Genomic DNA, 16,269 nt, shown 5'->3' on the forward strand with positions numbered 1-16,269 from the left:
GCTATCTTTTGATATATGACATGGGTGTCAGTTTCCTGACACATAGACCTGCATTATGTTATAACTCGTGTCTCTGGTTTATTACACTGTTGTTCATACCAGCATCTACATGCCCACAATACCATACAATTTCCTGTTATCATTTGAACCGACTATTGCCACCACACTGGCCATTTTCCAAGTTCTCTATATATCGATCTGTTGGACCATATCACTGTTATTATACTCTCTTGTTTACTTGCAACATTTATATAATCATGTAATCATTGTTTCTATTCTAGTGCCTGACGAAGGTCTGATTTTACAAGACCGAAAAGTTGCAAAATAATATTTTTGTTGGATTCCTATACTGTTTATTCTGGACCAAATAAATTCTCAATTATTCTCAATAAGGAGTGCCAAGTTATCTTTTCTCTACTTACTATTAAGAGGACCTGTCACCACCTCCTCGGACCGCCCCTCATGAATACACCGGACCGCTGTAAGCTTACTTTAGTAAGCAGCTCCTAGTGCGTTTTTTTAGGGTGACAGGTCCTCTTTAATTTTGGCAGAAAAACTTACAGCTCTGGGATGCATCCTATTGCTGTAAGGTTATTGCACGCACCCATTGACTTCTTTGGATAAGTTTCACGCACAACTCGGAACAGAGAGATAGATTCAGATCAAGGATCAGTGAAAAACATATGATCAGTGAAAAACTGCAGTCAGTTCTGATGTAGACTAAACTCATGAGAAAAACTTTCAGGGGCAATGGAGCTGAGGGTGCTGGCACACATGGCGTTTTGAACCCATTTTTGGTCCATTTTTAAGCAGTCCGTTTTGGACCAGTTTTAATTATGATAATTGGTACAACCTGTAAAATGCATGCATTTTTTAATGGACTGCTTAAAAACGGACCAAAAACGGGTTCAAAACGCCATGTGTGCACCCTAAGGCTGCACTGTGAAGGAGAGTTGAAGCTGGAAGAGTCCTGGAGATCAGTGTGGATAGAAAACTTTACTGCATATAGATAGAAGCGAGTACACCTTAGCTTCAGATGTCTTAGATGCACACAGTTTAGTACTCACAGCCCCTTCGCAGGATTTCATATAGCAGCAGTAGAGGTAAAAACTGAGGGATGTCTCTCATAGTAGACCGGCTGAGTTGCGGGGTGGAGAGTTTATCTTCTATTATTAGCTGCCCCCACTCCTAGACAAAAGACAATGGATATGCTGCACTGTTTGGGGGTCAAAAGAAGCTGACAGGTTAAATGTAAGAGGCGCTTTAATGTATCCTCTGACTATAATATTATAATAAGAGCTGTTACTATATTTCCAGGGGAATGTCGCTCTGCCATATGAATGTCGCTCTGCCATAGGAATGAGGCTCTGCTATAGGAATGTCGCTCTGCTGTAAGAATGTCGCTCTGCTATAGGACACAAGAAGCGGCAGAATCAGCTTTTACAAACCTTTGTAAACCTCAGTGGTACAAAAATTCAATCCTGTCAACCCAACTCCACATACGTTTTTACTTATTTACATTAAAAGTAAAATGTGATCATATATAAAACGACAAAAATTAAATCTTTCACAAAGTGTAAGAAACTGTGACAAATGTTTTTGGAAATGTTCCCCATATGTACAATACACCATGAACAATACTGGACCTTATCAGAAGACTAGGTTAGTATCTGTAGGTATTCTTCTACTATCTAGTATACCCAGCATCTGCTCCTTCTATCATATTGCGGTTCTCTACAAAAAAAAGAAAATTGTACAGTTTTTTTAATAGGAGTCCAGGGCAGTTTGAGGCTTCTGTATGGCATATTCTGTATTTGGGTTATTTATGATTGGTTTTGCTGGTTTTTTTCATGTTAAAAACACATTAAGGTATTTGGGACCTTTCAATGCTAAAAAGTCTCTCAGGGCTATTTCCACCACTTCATAAATCTGGTGTAAACAAACAACTACTGCTAGTGCAACGATGCGTAAAGCCACATTCAAAAAGTCCCATAAAAAGTGAATGGGATGGGACTTTTTATGCATTTTGAGACATTTTTGGGACTTTTTGAAAAAAAAAATCCTATACAACAATTTAAGCAAACGAGGATGTATTAAAGGACCAAAGCCACTTTAAAGGAAACCTACCACTTGTAGTGGCAGGTTTCTGATGGAAATACCGGGCACCAGCTCAGGGTGAGCTGGTGCCGGAGCTTATTTTCGTTAGTGTTTTAAACCGCGGTATCGCGGTTTAAAACACTTTTTAAACTTTATAGCCGGCGCAGGCAGGTACGCGCTCGGCGCTTACCATGCGCGCGGCTCTCATTCACTTCCTATGTAGCCGCGATACCGCGGTTTAAAACACTAACGAAAATAAGCTCACCCATAAGCTCACCCTGAGCTGGTGCCCGGTATTGCCATCGGAAACCTGCCACTACAAGTGGTAGGTTTCCTTTAATGATTCTCATGGGTAGCAGAGCTTCAAAAAAACAGACATAGAATTGACATAGTTTTTTTTAAATGCACCATACAAGTCTATGGAGATGCATAAAAAACGCATTGTACTCTGAGACACTTGCAAGTGTAATGCAAGTGCAATGCGTTTTTCACGCATCAATTGCCATAGAAAAGATAGAGCTCAGTCCTGAGTCCATTTCACGCGCATTTTCTGCACGTGAAAAACGCATTGAAATTGCATTGAAAACGCGTGTGAAAAACTGAGACACTGAACAAACTCTGACTGAAAACTGATTGCACTCTGATGCAAAATGTGCGTTTTTCACTGACCAAACCCTGATCGCACCCTGATCAGACTCTGACGTGATCTGCAACGCAAGTGTGGAAGGGGCCATAGTGACTGGAGACATGGGTGAGAGGCTACTACCACTGCTACACTCCTAAGGACCTGGCACCCAGCTTTCCTGGTACCCTGAAGGAAGGTCCTGGCTGTGCACACAATATGCATACAATCTATAGAATGAGGGCAGTGACACATGAAGCTGTAATTATAGGAGACGGCCTCTGTATGGTGTCCTCCCCCCGCACTGCACACGTACTGTACATCTATATACAGCGATGTGCACTAGTTGGTGACTGTTGAGCCGCGCGTTGTTACTATGTGACCCGCTCCCTTGGAGATAGCGCGGGGACTCGGTGCTGACAGGAAGCTGCTGGAGTTCTATTCCACACACAGAACTTCTCTGCGCGCTCAGGACTGCAGCCACCGGAACCGGCCCGGGCTTATACCCAGAGGACTCCTCACTACTGCGGGGACATGGACGGCAGCAGGACGGAGGATATATTCAAGGCAGTAAAGGAATGGTAATATATCATGTGTCCCGCTAGCTGTGCATGCTAGGTGTAGTAGTTACAGCACTGAGAGTTATAACCAGCACTGAAGGATATTCCTCTGTATTGGAGTTTTATAGTAGGAAATACTCAGCTTTATAATATTGTATACATTGTTCTTCACATGGGAGGAGGGGGGGGGGAGTGCATCATAGAAAAATAATTTGGGTTTTGTCCAGGACTACATGTAGGACTATGTCATCTGGGATTGTGCATGAAATTTCTCAATTGGACCAAAGCTACAGATTAATCTCTGTACAACTTTATCTTGAGTTTCCATTTTGGCAGATATTATTTTCCTGGTGAAAAAGAGCTGAGCATGCAGAACTTTTCTGTTTGGGGATGTAATGGAATGTGTCCTGGAGGCTCCGAGCGGAACCTCTGCTACAGATGGGAATGAAGCCTCCATGACACAATCCAGGAGAAGCAGTGATGGAAACTTCTGTGTAAGGTGAAACGCACATTCCACCAGTGAAATGTGTGACCACAGCCTAGGGGATTGGGCCAGACATTCTGGCAAGCAGACAATGCGATTTTAAGGCCATTTAGTCGCATCAGACTCTCTTTTGGGTATGTTGACCATATATATGCGTGGTACTGTACCGTTCAGGGGGGGAAAAATTGGGCATGCTCTATGTTTCCCCATATGTAAGGCCGGAAGGCAGGCGTCCCTATGAAGAGGGGAGTGTGATCACCCAGGCTACGGTTAGGTGTGCAAGTATCCTTACACCTAAGGGGGCGGTCACACGTCGTGTTTACTGCATGCGTTTAAAAACGCAGTGCTACAGCTGAAGGGAGATTTGCCTAATTAAACAGCTGTTAACGCTTGCGTTTACAAAACGCAAGTGTTAACATAGTGGTTAATGCATGCGATTGTTTTGTAAATACAGGTGTTAACATCTCCCTTCAGTTGTAGCAGTTAAACGCATGCAGTAAACGCGACGTGTGACCGCACCCTAAGGGTGCTGCCACACATTGTGTTTTTGGACCATTTTTAAACCTATGTGTTTTTGTAAGCTTACCATGCGTTTGTATAGTTTTAATATGTTTCACAACTGCCCACACTTCTAGAAATGAAGATAAACAGGTTCAAAGTAGCCAAATGGATGGTAAACATACAAAAACGCATTCATTTTTAAACAGACTGAAAACGCTTGCTTTAAAACGGTCCAAGAACCGTGGTGTCACACGTGGTGTTTATAGTCATGCGTCACGCATCCATTTTTTCTGTCTTTAATTAAGATAATTGGGAAAACCGGACAAAAACGGATGCGTTTTCAAAAAACCGCATGCGTTTTCAAAAACGAATGACTAAAAACATACTAAAAACGCCACATGAACTCTGTTTCAGGAACCAAAACGTTTTTTTTTTTTGCTTGTTCAAAATGCCACATGTGACACCACCCTTAGGCTACATTCACATTGCCGTATGGGGGACGTATATACGGCCGACGTATATACGGCCAATATACGTCCCCCATAGACGGCAATGGGCGCACGGCGCCCAACGGGAGCGGTACGGTGCAGCGAAACCCCGGAAAAAGATAGGACATGTCCTATCTTTCTTTGTAAAACGGCGCCGTGCGCCATATGTTCCTATACGTTCGCTGCCGTTGCCCGCCGTGCTGCGGTACGGCGGACAACGGCAGTGTGAATGTAGCCTTAGGATGAAGACACACGTGGCGAATTTGCGCAATTAAAAACGGACAAAAACGCATGTGTGCTTTTTTTAACACATACGTTTTTAACTATCTGAAACCGCACTAACTAAAAACGGTCCAAAAACGGCCTAAAAACGCCACGTGTGTCTTCACCCTCAGTCTGAAACTAATGCAAATGGACAATGAAAAACAGAACTCAAAATAGTATGTGTATGGTAATAGAATTCCTGGGTATTCTAGTATGTTAGGAAGGATAACCAACCGCTTTAACCAAGTCTATGTATGAGTTACTTCTGATTTATGATATAATTGAGGGGACTTCCTTGGTGAAGTCCTGGCCCATATATTGGGGCACATTTACTTACCCGGTCCATTCGCGTTCCAGCGGCGGCTTCTCTGACGAGCATTCGGGTCTTCCGGTGATTCATGAAGGTCCTGCGCCCGATGTCCACCAGGTGTCGCTGCTACGCCGAAGTCCGCCGAGGTGCCCCTGAGTTCATCGTCTTCATCGTGGTGCATGTGAGTATGGCGGTTTTTCCGAATCCATCGGGTTTTCGTTCGGCCAGGCCCCCCAATTTCCGTCACGTGCATGCCAGTGCCGATGCGCCACAAACCGATGGCGTGCACCAAAATCCCGGGGCAATTCAGGGAAAATCGGCGCAAATCGGAAATATTTGGGTAACACGGCGGGAAAACGCGAATCAGGCCCTTAGTAAATGACCCCCATTGTGTTCTTTTGGAATGATTTGGGTTTTAATATGTTAAGAAGGAGTTTATTATAAAAATTATTCATTTCTAGGTGACCTTTTGATCTGGAGACCCCAGTGACCTTTTGCAGTCTCACCTCTTTGCTATTTGACAGGTTGGAGCTATGTACAGGACAGTCTGAGGTTTTCCTCTCTATGGATTGTCTCACCACAATGGAGCTGTAAGGTTTTATTGCAGTCTATTAGACCTGGATGTACATCTGTATGCCTACAATTGGGGCAGAAAGGGGCTTGATTTACCTCATGTGCTATAGTTTTGTTGTTTTTTTTACTTTTTTCCATTTTCACACAGTCAGCATCAGTGTTTGAAGCCAAAACCAGCATTGGAACTTATAAAGAGAAAAGGTATAATGGAAAACTCGCCCCGGTTTTGGCTTATAAATGCTCCTGCAAAATGCTGACTGTTTGGAAAAGGCCTTAGTGTGTTCACACCTTGTTAGGATCATCCATACTTCACTTTTCTAGAATCCATATGAAAACTGTGGTAAATCCATGTCATACTGACAATCATGAGGCAGAATTTTACGCAGTGGATTACAAGTGTTTTCTTGATTCCGCATAAATTCCATGACAGGTAGCTACATGCGGATTTACCCTATGGAATGGAACTAACCTATGGCTGCAATCTGCCATACAACAAATATTTCAAATCAGTGCAAGAAATCACAGAATTCTGTCGAGGATTCCACTAGGTATATTTCCGCAGGGTAGTAGGACATGTGACAGTACCACCCTAAAGCCACATCTCCTTTAGCTACCACATGAAGTTGATCATGTTTGCATGTGTCCCTCTCCATTGAAATCTATAGCAGCTATGGAGACAACCAAAGCAACTATTGCTCAAGAACCATATACCAGACTGACTGCATGTCAATGCGCAGCCATCAGAGAGGGTGGCTTATAAAGGCCTAACAGGTCTCAAGGCACACTCCTCATGTATCCTCTTTAGCACTGGGGTGGAGGTATTATTAGGCTGGCTTTTTGCTCCAGTTTTCGACTATCTTAGGAGCTCTGTTACATGGCAGATATATCGTAGTGGCTTTAACTGCTTGATAAATGTGGCATATGAGTCTGCAGTGAATTTGTGGCTTGTTTGTTGTAAAGTCACACAAAAGTCAAAAGAATTGGCACAATTAGTTCCTTGGTATTTCCCATGACAGGGGGTGACTGGAGTAGATTTGTTTTCATTTGTAACTTTGAAAAGTCACACATCATAAATCTGACTACAAACATCTGGATTCATGTTAAAAATCTGGCGTAAGTCGAGGTGAAGGAGTGGGTAGGCAAAAGTAGCAAAACTTGGGGTAAACCAGCAAAAACAAATAATGTAGAGGTTCTTATATTTAAAGGACATCTACCACCAGGATGAATGACTTTAAACCAAGCACACTGACATACTGGTGTGTGCCTCCTCTGACAGGATCCGCTCTTCTTTAAACTTCCTATGCCCTTGTTTTTAAGAAAAAAAATAACATAACATCTATGGAGCTTGGAGCCCCTCAGGTTCATTTGCATAATTTTAAAAGGCTTTTAAAAAAAAACAGGACATAAGAAGCTAAAAGAAGAGCAGATCTAGCCAGAGGGGTTTACAATCTTTCATCCTGGTGGTAGATGTCCTTTAATTTGTGATGCTCTAACCCATACCTTTTAAAGTAGTTTTTGAGAACTCAAAGTTTACTCATCCCCAGCTTTGATATGTTAAATAAATAAATGTATATTATCCATTGTGCTATAACCCCTGGAAATGTATAAAGACATTAACAATTAGTTGGTGCATTTTCCTTATCCAAGTGGAGAGTTCTGGAACAGCTTGACACTGACAGGCTGACTGTACGGCAGAACATTCTGTCTGGAAATATCCAATCCTCAATGTATTCATACAGTTCCAGGAGAAATAATAGAGGGACATCACAACATAGAGCTCTAGAACAAGTCTCCACGTGCATGTAACCTCTCTAGCTGTGACTGTACAGTAATACATCAGTGGGTAAGTAGCTTAATGACCTCTATGCACATATGTACAGTGTGTCTAAAGGTGGAACCATAAGGGACTAATGGATTTTAGAAGTAGGCGCTGAGACCCACTTACACCATTACAATAACAGCAGAAAATTTCCTGCTAATTACCTGGAGTAGAAGCATTAAAAGCCTTTCCAGGGATAGAAATATAGTACATTCACCATAGGAGTAACCTCATACCTGCATCCAATGACTCGCAATATGGAATACAGTTACCATATAATATATATTAGAACTTTATGCTGTTATTTATTATGAAATCCCCTAACAAACCTGTCATTACAATACCCTGACATTCTCCTAAGTCCTTCCTAAAACGATTTAACCCTTATTATACTTTTAGAAAATAATATCTAGCTGACTGCCAGATGGTTACTTATATCAATTTGTTATTAGCTTCATCAGTTATATGCTGTGCATTATAGGCTGCATTCACACGATGCCGCACGGAGTGATACTCCGTACACAGGCAAGAGATAGGAAATGTCCTATCCTTCCCCGTGTTACGGCGCCATGCGGTGAACGTATGCCTGCAAGGGAATACATATGTGTGAATGCAGCCTAGCACTAACGATACATTAGTCAAACTTAGTTACAATTTTTCCGCATTTGCACATTAAATTACATTAGATTCCACTGTGCTGTCAATGACACATGCTCTTGGCTATTGGTAAAATGGAACCCCATATATTTATCTGTTTGTATGTAAATGGTGTATTTTATGCAGATTTGTAATTGAATTAGATTAAAAATAATTGCTGTAGATTGCTATATTATCTAATATAGAAAGCTGAATGTCTGTGTGTGTGTATGTATATCCACTGAAGAAATCTGCACCGCCACGTTTACAATCACCAAATTTTGCACAGCCGCTCTTTGTGACTCAGGGAATGTCATAGACTAGGTTTTGAATTGAAATTTTCACCCTGCACTTTCAAAAATCCACTTATTAATCACCATATTAAGGAGCCATTGTCTGCTGCTGCTGTGGCAGTTAGAAACTGAGCCGTGATTGGTTGCTGTTTTGCCACAGGTCATTTTATATATGCTCTGAGTTTTTAATGGTTACTATCGGGAATGAATATAAGACAGTTAATGTGTGAGGTAAGATAGATATGGATAGAGATAGAGAGGCAGGAAGGGAGAGTGAGTGAGAGAGACAGGCAGGGAGAGCGAGTGAAAGACAGGCAAAGAGGGTGAATGAGCGAGAGGCAGGAGAGACATAAGATTATCAATAAAACATTTCAGACACCTTACAGCTGATCATTGCAACCTGGGACTAGAGTAAAACACTCAGAGATCATCAGCAAAGGTAACAGTGGGAAGAGAGGTCTGTTTGTAACTAGGGGTCGTCTGTAAGCCGGGCTTCCGTAAATGTCCTTATAATTTATACATAAAGGCGTTTTGCTGACTCCGTTGGCTTTCAAATAAAGAAATAATGTATGGCATATTTAGGTTTAAATGATTATGGGAAGTCAATGAGAAGAGCCCAGCCAAAAATATGTACTTATGGATACAATTGTTTAAAGTTGCACCAGTCGAACCTTGGGGTTGTGTCAGTTTTTACATGTCACTCTAATAATAAATATGTCACAATTATAATAAACAGGATTTTACTTTTTTTAAAGAAAAATATTGCATCAACCACGTCATTTAAAAAAAAAAGAAGAAAAAAATATATATATATTTGTAAAAGCTTTAACTTTTTTCTGACTAAAAGTAAGTTCATACATTCTACCATTCTTTGACAGTGACTTCAAGAAATGCCAGCAAATCATCGATGTAGAAGGCCCTACAGTTCTGGGAAATTATGATGAAAAAGGACACACACCAGTTCACTGGGCAGCACTGGCAGGGTCTGTGGAGCTTATTGGGCTCTTCGTAGACTGTAAAGGACCTGTGGACCTGCCCAGTCAGTCTGAGACTGGGCAGCGTCCCATTCATTGGGCTGCAGTCAATGGTTACATCTCTATTGTTGACCTACTTATAAAAGCAGGAGTTTCTATAGATGTTGAAGATCAAAAAGGTTGTACCCCATTAATCACCGCAGCCCAATATGGACACACAGCCCTATGTTGTTATCTTATTGGGAAAGGTGCCAAAGTAATTTTATGTGACTTGGAAGGAGACACCGCATTGCACTGGGCAGCCTTCAAAGGTAAGTAGGTTGAATAATATAGTAATTTATATTTTATATATTTGTACATAATATTTATATTTACAAACAATTTATATACATTATTCTTCATTCTGTGACCTATTTATTCGCCCTTAGTTCAACACTAAGCAATATGTGTAAATCAGCTTTTCCACTGCACTTGCATAGACAGCAGTTAAATAAGCAGTAGTTGTGAAAGTTTCAAGTGATTTAAAGGGAACCTGTCAGAAGAAATTGGCCCAATAAACCATTACCAGTATATGGAAAAAATAACACCAAAAGTAAAGGTTGTCACAATTATTTGCCATCAAGAAAGGCAATAGGACGAGCTATAGGACAGTAGGGCAACCACATAGACACAACATTTATATGTACAGTATTATAAAAGGAAGCTGGCACAAGTAGGCTGTACTAAAATACATAAAAACATCCCAAGTATACACCAAGTATTCCAGAATATTCCAGTATCCAGGCAATCATGTAGCAAAAAGATATTTAAAGCCTCCAATTTATTTTATCTCTTTATAAACATGGAAATGGCACCATATCAAGAAAAAAGGTCTGATGCGTTTCGAACCAACCAATGGTTTCTGCTCAGAGGCTAAAGATACAATGTTACAAGTCACATGAGGAGATTGCTTCAATACGATAAGGGCAGCACAAACAGTTATACATTACAAACTGTACCTTTGTATGTAGTGTGCCACTGGGAGTATATATGTCTATCTGATGCTCTTACCTAGAATACCTGAGCCCCTATAATGTAAAGGTGTAGAGTTCAAAAACAGGATATGAAAAAAGTGAAAAAAAGTATCTGTTTCAGAAGATAAGGTGATCCCAGTTGTTCTTCCTATAGTGGAAAAACGGTCCCCTTTGTCTTTTATTTATCGATGCCTTTGCTGGATTACCATATCCACCAGGTTAGATAGTTAAGCTATTTTGGGTAGAAGTGTGTCGCTGTAGCTAACAGGAGGATGCCTCGGCCAGTGGCAAAACCCCCTGTATGCTGCGACTCGGCTGATTCGAGTGATGTCACTTGAATACCAGGACAGGATTGATACCTCGGCGCTGAAGCAACACATGCAGGAACTCGGACGCGAGATCTTAGTGAATCGCACTAGACCCGAATCCTCGTCAGACAACGCACCGTGGGATCACGACAGGACCGAGTAAGTAAATCTGCCCCATAGTCTTTGATTGACATCATGCAGCCGACTTCAGGGGAGCTGGTTAGTTATGATCCTGGAAGCAGGGCTGTAAATTACAGTGAAGGGAGCATACTGAGGACGGGAGAACTTGACTTCAGCACTGAGCTGTTGTCCCTGACTTATACAACCTTTTTACATCTCACTTAAAAGTGTATTTTCTGAACTTTTCCAGAGAAAATACTGGTATTGAGTTTATTGAGTCAATTTCCTCTGACAGGTCCCCTTAAACGATGTACAGGGTTAAATTATCGAGTTACATATTCTCCAGTTATGTAAGCAACTATGCTTAAGGGTTAGGCCCTAACCCTAAATACATTGTGTGATTGGGTAAACCTTGCCTAATAATATATACCAGAGTATAAACCAAGTCTTTCAGCACAAAACAGAGTCTACAAAAGAAATAAAACATAATACTCCCCTTTCCGCCGCCCCCGCAGGTCCCCTGTTGTCGGACGGTCACAGGTCCTTGCACGCTGGCCGCCACCCACACTATGACATCATGATGGTGGCGCACGCACCAGTGACTGGCCACCGTCAGCAGTGATGAAGAAGACCTGCACGGGCGTCAGTAAGGTGATTAATGAGGTTTTTTTGTGCAAGGCATACTGGGGGCAGTCACTAGCTATATTCTGGGAGTAGTGGGCCGGCTATATACTGAGGGGCATATGCTGGCTGGCTATATACTTGGCGGCGTGTGCTGGCAGGATATATATTGGAGGCATGAGCTGGCTATATACGGGGGGCATGGGCAGGCTGGCTATATACTGGGGGTATGGGCTGGCTGGCTATATACTAGAGGGCAAAGGGCTGGCTGGCTATATACTGGGGGGGGGTTAAGGGGCTGAATAGCTGAACCTCATATTCCATACTGCATCAGGCTTGGGGTTCAGTTTGCTACAGAATCCGAGTTACAAGCAGGTTAAGACATAGTTAGGATGAAGCTGCAGAAGATTCAACTCCCGCCTACACTCACCGGCCACTTTATTAGGTACACCATGCTGGTAACAGGTTGGTCCCCCTTTTGCCTTCAGAACTGCCTCAATTCTTCGTGGCATAGATTCAACAAGGTGCTGGAAGCATTCCTCACAGATTTTGGTCCATATTGACATGATGGCATCACACAGTTGCTGCAGATTTGTCGGCTGCACATCCATGATGTGAATCTCCCGTTCCACCACATCCCAAAGATGCTCTATTGGATTGAGATCTGGTGACTGTGGAGGCCATTTGAGTACAGTGAAATCATTGTCATGTTCAAGAAACCAGTCTGAGATGATTCCAGCTTTATGACATGGCGCATTATCCTGCTGAAAGTAGCCATCAGATGTTGGGTACATTGTGGTCATAAAGGGATGGACATGGTCAGCAACAATACTCAGGTAGGCTGTGGCGTGGCAACGATGCTCAATTGGTACCAAGGGGCCCAAAGAGTGCCAAGAAAATATTCCCCACACCATGACACCACCACCACCAGCCTGAACCGTTGATACAAGGCAGGATGGATCCATGCTTTCATGTTGTTGCCAAATTCTGACCCTACCATCCGAATGTCGCAGCAGAAATCAAGACTCATCAGACCAGGCAATGTTTTTCCAATCTTCTACTGTCCAATTTCGATGAGCTTGTGCAAATTGTAGCCTCAGTTTCCTGTTCTTAGCTGAAAGGAGTGGCACCCGGTGTGGTCTTCTGCTGCTGTAGCCCATCTGCCTCAAAGTTCGATGTACTGTGCGTTCAGAGATGCTCTTCTGCCTACCTTGGTTGTAACTGGTGGCGATTTGAGTCACTGTTGCCTTTCATTCTCCTCTGGCATCAAAAAGGCATTTCTGCCCACAGAACTGCCGCTCACTGGATGTTTTTTCTTTTTCGGACCATTCTCTGTAAACCCTAGAGATGGTTGTGCGTGAAAATCCCAGTAGATCAGCAGTTTCTGAAATACTCAGACCAGCCTTTCTGACACCAACAACCATGCCACGTTCAAAGGCACTCAAATCACCTTTCTTCCCCATACTGATGCTCGGTTTGAACTGCAGGAGATTGTCTTGACCATGTCTACATGCCTAAATGCACTGAGTTGCCGCCATGTGATTGGCTGATTAGAAATTAAGTGTTAACGAGCAGTTGGACAGGTGTACCTAATAAAGTGGCCGGTGAGTGTATATCTTCAATTGTCTGCATCTCCAATATGATACCAGGAGGGTCTAGGTACTATAAAACCGAAGATCGGGACATCTGAAGAGGCATCCCCCCCCCCCCCCCCCCAACCTCTCAGTGTGACTCATCTCAGGCAAAAGTTACTCCTCTTAAACTCATATGCAATTTTTTTATAGAATGAGGGAATAAAAGTAGGAATTCTAGAAAGGGTATTTCGTACCCTACCTGAGGTGCTGCTAGTTTAGTAGGATAAAAGCTGATGACCAACTCACACATAACATATTTTCTTCTTAAAGGATAATTGAATCAGAACAGAATTAAGTACAATGTTATTTTGTCACTGTTTAATATCACACAGACAAAGAGAAAAAATGTATAAACCAATAGGAGCAGTGTATGCTAAAAGTCTGTCCTGGGGGTAGACTGGGAAGATTTACCGTAATTCTGCAAAGAAAATAATCAATCCTGGCTGCTTACTCACAGTCAGTCAGGCACTTCAGTTAGAGTTATTGATTATTAAAATAATTCCTGTAATCCACATAATAATCGATTCACACTAGTGCTTTGCTCTAAATTATTCTGTTCCTTTTTTTTAAACCAAGCCATTTTTGTTGAATATTTTTTGTTTTATAACAAAAACAAGCCACAAACAGCTTCCCCCCCCCCCCCCCCCCCCCGGGTGCCTACACATCACAAACAATGTAACAATCATTATGATTGTTCTATAAATATTATGTACATTTGTCAGAGAAATATAACTTCATTTTAACCATTAATAGCCCTGTTAATTTCAATGTAACGTATAAAGGGACTTTTACACCAATAAACCACCCGCATCCTCAGGTATATTATGAAGTAACCAAAGTCATATGCAAATGAGCAGAGAAGAGTCACTTTTTGCCCGTTATGATTTACTTTCAGTGGCTGCAGGGGGGGCTTCACTTCAGACACCCCTATAGCACTTAGACCGATGGTTATGGCATCATAGTAAAACAAAGAATCAAACATACAAGCAGTAAATACATACACTGCAGACATCTGTAGATTCTTTATGGCTTTTTCTTTAACTGCCTGTATCTCAAGTGCTGTACTGATGTGGCTGGAAATAGTCAATTCTTATCCTTAATATGATACTAGATGCATGGATCAAGGTACTAAAGCATACTAGAGCTAAAGATATGGACATTTGAAGTGATGCTCCCTCTTCTAGACTTCTAAGTGACTTATCTCAGGCAAAAGTGACTCATCTCTTCTTCACTCAGACAAACCAATTCCCTATGCTGTACTGAGGAGACCCAATCAGGCTGAAACAGCGCTGTCTATAGTTGGGAGTCTGTTCCTTCTGGAATAGATATACTGGCTAGGTTTTAATCCCGCATCATGTCATAAGGCCTCTTGTAGGCCATGTTTGATGTCAAGGGAGCTGCTTTACAAGGTAGCTAAATAAGCCATGGTTTTCCTTATCCCATCCTGGAAAACTTTTCACATTTTCCCAGAATCTCCCTAGTGGATCATCCATGGCTATAAGACTCCACACGCCTACATGGTGGTCTTAATTGGCAGTCTGTGTAAGGAGAACACTTCCTAACTAAGCTGGAGGGGTGTAAAATAAAAGCGGAAATCCTAGGAAGGATATTTCATATCCTACCTGATTCATGTTTAGGCCAAATTATGCAATCTTGTAACCCATGTTAAGGGTTCTTTCTCAAGAAAACTAGTGTGTGGCCTCATGCTCACTATTTTGTGCAATATCCAGGGGATGTGTGGGCTGACATGAGCTCCGCTCGCCCTGCCAATGCCCAGCCGCTTTGCATTCACAGTGCAGCCTCAATGTGCCTAATAGAGGTTAATGGGGACCGTGAGCTAACCGAAATTTCTACAGTTAGTGCACAGCCTGAAATATAGTCATGTGCATGAGGCCTTACTCCCTTACAGCAAACTCTATTTACTAAAGATGCCTATACTAACCCTATAACTTCATGTTACATTCTCTCTTCATGTTACATGAGTTTAATCACTTTATGATACAAGATGAACTCCATTTTGTCTTATGAGTCTCTAGCATTGACTAATATGGAATGAGCTGTGTGTACTAGGCTATTTACTGTAGACCAGCTCCTGGTCATATTTCTGCTGTCTGTGGAGTGAATGTGGTTATATACACCTCTTCCTCCCTTGGTTACAGTGGTGACCACAACGCTGCTATAATTGTAGCCTTTCTACCCTATTGTTCAATTACCTCCATACAGAGAGCTCCCAAATTAGAAACAAAATGGACAAAAGGTCACAATCCAAACTTCTACATATTCCAGTATCCAGGCAATCATGTAGCAAAAAGATATTTAAAGCCTCCAATTTATTTTATCTCTTTAAAAACATGGAAATGGCACCATATCAAGAAAAAAGGTCTGACGCGTTTCGAACCAACCAATGGTTCCTGCTCAGAGGCTAAAGATACAATGTTACAAGTCACATGAGGAGATTGCTAAGGGCAGCACAAAACAGTCTGCGGCGAAGTTATACATTACAAAATAAAAACGTATCTCTAGGATATATATCTTCAAGACACTAATGGTATTATAAGTAGCATCACAGACTGATACAAAGTAATTAATGATGTATAGGCCTCTTATTCTGAAGGTAATAGCACTGACTATACAAATTTGATCCACGTACTGGATCCACGTGATAGATGCACTTGCTAACACTCCATTGTCCCGTTGGAATGGTGACGATGGTGCGAGTTTGCTGACTGTTCACGTTGTTAAAAGTAAGAGAAGCACCTTAGGTCGCAGAATGTTGTTTTTTAATATGTTTTTAGCCGCACATTGTCCCCATGCCAAAATATGTAGATGTAAATCTCCTGGTTTCAGTCATTTAGAAGGAATAGAAAAGAACTAGGTTCCACCTCATCTGCCAGTTGATAGGTGATGGCTCCCATATGTCTATAGGGTTTATAAGGTATATTTTTATAGACA

General features: G+C 41.8%; 1 protein-coding gene and 1 long non-coding RNA gene across 2 annotated transcripts in view; one reads left to right on the plus strand and one right to left on the minus strand.

The window, feature by feature from the left end:
- Nucleotides 1–1,323: 1,323 nt before the first annotated feature.
- Nucleotides 1,324–16,269, minus strand: part of LOC140073779 (uncharacterized) — a 74,059-nt gene continuing 59,113 nt past the window's right edge. Inside the window, exons 3-4 of the long non-coding RNA XR_011849199.1 lie at nucleotides 1,647–1,734; nucleotides 1,324–1,408 (exon numbers count right to left, since the gene is read on the minus strand). This is a non-coding gene — a long non-coding RNA (uncharacterized lncRNA). The remainder of the gene's footprint in view (nucleotides 1,409–1,646; nucleotides 1,735–16,269) is intronic.
- LOC140073763 (uncharacterized) overlaps nucleotides 3,102–16,269 on the plus strand; it is a 41,972-nt gene continuing 28,804 nt past the window's right edge. The window contains exons 1-2 of the mRNA XM_072119386.1: nucleotides 3,102–3,300; nucleotides 9,526–9,932. Of these exons, the coding sequence (XP_071975487.1) occupies nucleotides 3,254–3,300; nucleotides 9,526–9,932 (454 nt within the window). The 5' untranslated portion in view covers nucleotides 3,102–3,253. The remainder of the gene's footprint in view (nucleotides 3,301–9,525; nucleotides 9,933–16,269) is intronic.

This window comes from Engystomops pustulosus, chromosome 1 (assembly GCF_040894005.1).
Source record: "Engystomops pustulosus chromosome 1, aEngPut4.maternal, whole genome shotgun sequence".
In the NCBI taxonomy this organism is placed as follows: domain Eukaryota; kingdom Metazoa; phylum Chordata; class Amphibia; order Anura; family Leptodactylidae; genus Engystomops; species Engystomops pustulosus.